This window comes from Xiphias gladius, chromosome 24 (genome assembly GCF_016859285.1).
Source record: "Xiphias gladius isolate SHS-SW01 ecotype Sanya breed wild chromosome 24, ASM1685928v1, whole genome shotgun sequence".
In the NCBI taxonomy this organism is placed as follows: domain Eukaryota; kingdom Metazoa; phylum Chordata; class Actinopteri; order Istiophoriformes; family Xiphiidae; genus Xiphias; species Xiphias gladius.
In genome coordinates, this window is record NC_053423.1 from 6,746,852 (window position 1) to 6,752,929 (window position 6,078).

Here is a 6,078-nt window from a genome sequence, read left to right on the forward strand (position 1 = left end):
GGGAAACCATCGCTGCAGGCCACGTGCAGCGGGGTCCATCCCTCCTCGTCCTGTGGATATCTGCTCCGTGGTGGACCAGGAGCGTCTCACACACTCCGGGTTCCCAGACAGGAAGGCCTCATGAGTAGCAGCCATGCCTACATATAGAGGGCCGAGGAAATGAGCTTAGCCCAGAATAATGTTTGTGGTTTCACGAGGGAGGTCTCTGATCGCAGGAGTGTTTCACGGATCAGGGTTATGTTATTGTTTGATGGGCTCACCAGAGCGATAGATGGTGCCCAGGTGGACTCTCCGGGCTCGGATGAAATGTCCAGCCCTCTCCAGCTCGCCGTCTCATACGTAGTCCCGGAAAACGGGGTCATCGGGCCCCGTCGCCCCCCCCAACAGGCCACGCCAACCCTGAAAATATATCACTGTGCAGAGCCGCCTGCAACGTCATGCGTCGGCTTCGGGAGCAGGACCGAACCGTTTCGCCTTGTGTCGCTTGCCAACGTTTCATTGAGGAGAACAAACCTTTTAGGCGAACGAACTGAACCGAATCACTTCCAGAAACGATCCTTGCCGCGGGCGAACACGCAGGGATAACACTCGTTCCCTCGCTGACTGATTCAAGTCATTTGTTCACAGGCGGAATGGGGGGGTGTTCAAGACGGCAAAATACGCAGCTGATTCGGGTTGCTCACATTTAGCTGCAACGATTCAACAACAGTGGTGTTGGGCTGCAGTCCAGATATATGCCGTTATCTAGCTTGATACTGTATGCATAGGCTAACGTTTTAACATTACTGTGCGCGGTGCCGCTCACACACACACACTTTGCTGTTTTGAAATGACGAGTTATACGGATACACTCACTGAACAGAGCGTGTGTGTGTGTCTACTAGTCTGTATATAATAAATAAATAAAATGTAAACAAGAAGAGGGTATTTTCAGATTACAAGGCAGTCTTGAACGAGGAAGCCTACCACGAACCAGTCTCAAAACAGTACTTATTTCTGCTTTGCGTTACGTTGAACTTACCACCCCTATGGTGACTGCAGCCTGAAGACCAGGCAGACGGCTTACAGACAAGGTAGGTAGGGAGGTACTTTATTGATCCTGGGTGGGAATTACTTTGCCACCGCAGCAACACTGTGGCGTACAGAAACAAGCAGCGTTATAACAAAATAAGAGTGGGCATTTGTACTTTACAAGAGACCTGCTGTATGGAGAAAAAAAAAAAAAAAACAGGTGGCTGAGCCTGACACCGTCTCAGGTCCTTCCACCTCAAGGGAAGGGTGCATATTCAGTGCTTCCTTCACTCAGTGTACGCAGGGGAATGTGAGCCCTGAGTGACAGACGAGCCGCTGAGTCGCTCAAGCCCGCCCCTCTCCTTCGCCCTCATCTTGAGCTCTCGACCTAGTACCGGATATTTTATTTGAAAATTAGGTGTTCTGAAAATATACGTGCTGTGCATAATAGGGTAGGACGTTGTCGTGGCAGCTTCCGCTTTACAAACGTTTTTTATTTTTTATTATTGAACTAAATTCTCAGCTCACTAGCTTATCCTTCACGAACGACCAGTGTCAGTCCACCAGTTAGCGAGCTGAGCTGCACGTTCGGACGTGTTTCAGTACAGAAATGCAGCACGTGAAGTAACACCGACACTTGTTTTACTGTTTGTTAAGAAAAATTAATCCACGTGGTCGCAGAGCTCTGTGGTCATAGGGTCGGCTCGAGCAGCGTCAGACGCATGAGGGTTCTACGTACACAGACTGATAGCCAATAGTAGTTTATATGCAAATCAGGTTCAAAGCTGTCCCGGGGAATCACAGTTTCGCGCCTAGAGCATCCTCTTGGCCTGTATCAGGGGTAACGCCTCTGTTATTTTGTATGTGCGTCATTAATTGAGACCATTTTGATCATATAGAGACGGATACGGCTCGTTATATATTGTACAGGCGGTAAAAATGATAAGTTGGCAGAGTGACAGCAGTCCAGTCAACGGGACAAGATGAGAAAAGGGCTTTTGTCGCTCCCAGAGGGCTCGGTCGATAATAACGCCGTGGGTTCGCAGGCAACAGGGACCCTCTGCGCTTCGCCCTGTCCGAGGAGGGTAAAAGCCGACGAGACGACAGACGGGCTAAAGTACTCTACACCCACGGGACGCTCAACGAGCGGGTCATGGCAGAAATGTAAGAGCGAACGAGCCCAGGTATGCTAAATTAACCAGAGACAAAATTTGTATTTAACATACCAGCTTAAAAACTTAGAAAGGACAGCGATATGCAACAGCGATATGCCAGGTGGTCGCTAGCTAAAAGCCCTTAACTGTCCAATATTAGCTAATGTTAACTTAACGTGACTGTTTATTTACAACACATCTGGACGGGCTTATCTTACCTGTCCATCTTGATAGATAATTTACAAATATATATATGTTGAATTCTTGGTAGAAGGCATCTACGTATATTTTGTCAAATTAGCCAAATACGCCAGGGTTCAGTGACATTAGCACCCTTAGTTACACTCGAAATGCACTTTCAGTCAGCAGCTCCAGGCTTACCCACCATAATAACGGAAACTCTAAACTTTTATTCAGAATAAAGACGATTGTTTGAATAACTGAGTAGGAATAAAGTAAGCTGCTGATTTAGCTCAAATAGAAATCATAGTTAAATGCTTTGGAAAGTAAAAAAATATATATCACATGGAGCAATTTTGTATTAGTCGGCTTTACACATAGAATAGGGCATGTAATATTTACTTTTTAATTGTGGAATACTGCTACTACAAATAATAATAATGATTATAATATGGAAAGCATAACAAGTAATGTGAGATTTAATGTGGGGTTTCTTTTGGGAAAGTGTATTTCAAACACATTTTAGCTAGTGAAAAATGTGCTCCTACAAATAAAATAAAGTAAAATAAAATAAAAACTCTAGCAGTGGTAATACTGTAGGTGTCAATCTTTCACAACCTGGGAATAGGCCAGTAAAAAGTCCGTATCAGTTTCTAATGTTATACTGTAGCACTGGCCAGTATAGTTCAATGCATATTACTGTGTTTGAGTTTTATGCTATGGCTATAATTATGTCACACCTTAATTTCCTGATGGGAGTGTGTTATACTCCTGTGGAAAAAATGAGTATTTTTTAATGGTATGCTTTTATTTTGAAGGTTAGTTCGTGAAGCTTCGCTTACATTTGTGTATTTCCGGCAACTTTACTCGTGTTTTACTTTGGGCTGAGGCATCATACTGCGCCTTGTCGGAACATACGTTACCACACTTAGTTTACGAGTGCCCGGCGCACTTTAACAATTACATTTTATCTGTTTCTGTGGGAATACACTGGTAAGGAGATGAATGTAAGCTGTAATGTGTTTGTTATTGCCAGAAGCAAACTACTGTTTAGGCCTTGGGTCAGCATGGGAGGGGGATGGGGAGATGTCGCTCTAACTAGCTAAGCACATTGGTGAGGGAAGCTAGCTTCTGCCCCAACCCCCAGGTAATGACCAACTTAAAACTTAATAGTAACTTGACTCAGCATTTCACGTGAAGAGACAGTCATTGCTTCTAATTAAATGTAGATTAAGTCACAAGTGAATACAATGGATTCATGACAAGATTATAATGTATTATTGACCAAAATGGCTTCCCTGTGAGCCACAGGATCCAATAAGATAATTGCAAACTAAAAGTTTTAGTTGAGTGATAATCTTATACCAAGCATTTTATATACAATTTAAATATATACTGCTTTTTAACAAGCTGTGCAATTTCTTTCTCTCAGGCAAAGAGAAGGCTGGAGCTGTCAGTCGGTGACCCCCAGGACCTTCAGGATGGTGGCAGGACTGCCAAGGCCAAGAAGCCCATGGCCTCTCTGTCCCACACAGGAGAAAAGAGTAAGACTTGTATTTAGGATTTTCTGTAGACCAATGTGCCAGTGCTGATCAAGAGAAGTGGTAGAACTTACCATAAACCACAAACCAGCTTGTGCTTCTGCAGTTTTTAGTCAAACTGTCAAACCATGGTGTAAACCAAATGTTGACAGTTCACATATAGCAAATATAAGACATAAGACCAGTGATACATATGATCACATATTTTGTTCCAAAACTGTGAAATGACATGAGGTCAAGTTAATGGTGAAAATCAATTTCATAAGTGCTGTGTTGCTGCATATTCCCAACAAGTGTTGGTTCGTTTTAATGGCCTGGTGAGCTGATACAGTTAGGTTGATATCTATTTGGACAGTGACTAAATTTTTGTAATTTTGCCTCTGTGAAACACCACAATGGATTTGAAACGAAGCCATTGAGATGTGGTCGAAGTGTAAACTTTCAGCTTAAATCCAAGGAGTTTAACAAAACTATTGGACAATTTCCTGACAATCAGTTTCATGGCCAAGTGTGGCCAGTTCCCTCTTTATTTCATGACAAATTAAGCTGATAAAAGGTCTGGAAATGATTTCAAGTGTTGAATTTGCATTTAGTAACTGTTTATGGGATCTCGATATGTGGCCCAAAGAGGTGTCGATGCAGTTGATTATCAGACAGATCACTTTAGGAGTGGCAAAATAACAATTTGGTGCATTCTTAAAAAGAAGGAATGCAATGATGAGCTCAGCAACACCAAAACGGCTGGAAGACCACAGAGGAAAACTAACGTGGATGATGGTAGAATTCTTTCCTTGATGAACAAAAAGCCTTCGCAACATCTAGCAAGCTCAAGAACACTAGGAGGTAGGCCTATCATTGTCAAAGTCTACGATCAAGGGATGCCTTCATTAATGTAAATACAGAGGGGTTACCACAAGGTGCTAACCACTGGTAACACTCAAAAACAGAGAGGCCAGATTAGACTTTGCCAGAAAACATCTAAAAAAAAAAACCTGGCCAGTTCTGGAACTAAATTTTTTGGTCAGATGAAACCAAGGTTAACTTGTACCAGAATGATGGAAAGAGAAGAATTTGGAGAAGGAAAGGAAAGGATCATGATCCAAAGCAAACCACATCATCTGTCAAACATGATGGAGCTAGTGTTATGGCATTGGCATGTATGGCTGCCAATGGAACTGGGTCACTGCTGTTTATTGAAGATGTGACTGGTAATAGAAGTGGCTTGATGAACTCTGAAGTTTATAGGGCTATAATATCTGCTCAGATTCAGCCAAATGCAGCAAAATGAAGACGGTGCTTCACAGTACAGATGGATAATCACCCAAAACGTGCAGCGAAAGCAACTCAAGAGCTTCTCAAGGCAAAGAAATGGAATATTCTTCAATGACCAAGTCAGTCACCTGACCTCAACCCACCTGAGCATGCTTTTAACTTACTGAAGACAAAACTGAGGGCATAAGGACCCACAAACAGCAGCAACTGAAGGCAGCTGCGGTAAAGACCTATCAAAGCATCTCAAGGGAGGAAGCACAGCACTTGGTGATGTCCATGGGTTGCAGACTTCAGGCAGTCAAAGGATTTTCATCCAAGCATTAAAAATAATCCTTATATTTATAACTAAGTTGGTTTGTCCAATTACTTTTGAGCCTCTGAAAATGAGGGACCATGTATAAAAATGGATGTAATTCCTAAAAAGTTAATGCGATATTTCTGTTGACCTTCTGATTCTTTCTTGTTCCTTTGAGGATAATTGGTCTCTCTGATGGACTACTGAATTACGGTTCTGCTATTTGTTTTCATAACTTTTCCTAAAAGAGACCAACAGAACTACACTACACATTAACTACACCATATCAGGTGGCATTGAAACTTTAAAACCACTTTGATGATATTCGATGTACTACAGTGCAAAGTGGTTAATGCCATCCCCGGCATCCACTCCCTGATTTGCTGAGTGGCAAGAGAAGAATGGCAAATGTTTGAAAACTTGTAGTCTAAATAAGCACACTACAATATTATTTATTAGAATGACTTTAGGAATCATTAAATAATCTTAATAAATAATCAGAAATTGATAAATTCTCAATCCCCACCCTTTTTTTCCAGCTCCCGCCCCCTGTCCCATAACATGCACTTCCTTGTACGAGAAGACACGCTATGACACCTCGCTTGGCCTCCTGACGCGGAGGTTT

At 42.6% G+C, this 6,078-nt stretch overlaps 1 protein-coding gene across 6 annotated transcripts in view; it reads left to right on the forward strand.

The window, feature by feature from the left end:
• The first annotated feature begins 447 nt into the window (after nucleotides 1-447).
• e2f3 (E2F transcription factor 3) overlaps nucleotides 448-6,078 on the forward strand; it is an 8,311-nt gene continuing 2,680 nt past the window's right edge. The window contains exons 1-4 of one of the 6 annotated variants that reach the window (XM_040121700.1): nucleotides 448-581; nucleotides 1,942-2,195; nucleotides 3,778-3,889; nucleotides 5,993-6,078. The exon at nucleotides 5,993-6,078 is cut by the window's right edge and continues 155 nt beyond it. In XM_040121700.1, the coding sequence (XP_039977634.1) occupies nucleotides 1,995-2,195; nucleotides 3,778-3,889; nucleotides 5,993-6,078 (399 nt within the window). In that variant the 5' untranslated portion in view covers nucleotides 448-581; nucleotides 1,942-1,994. The other 5 variants (XM_040121703.1, XM_040121699.1, XM_040121701.1 and 2 more) reach the window with 5 other exon arrangements.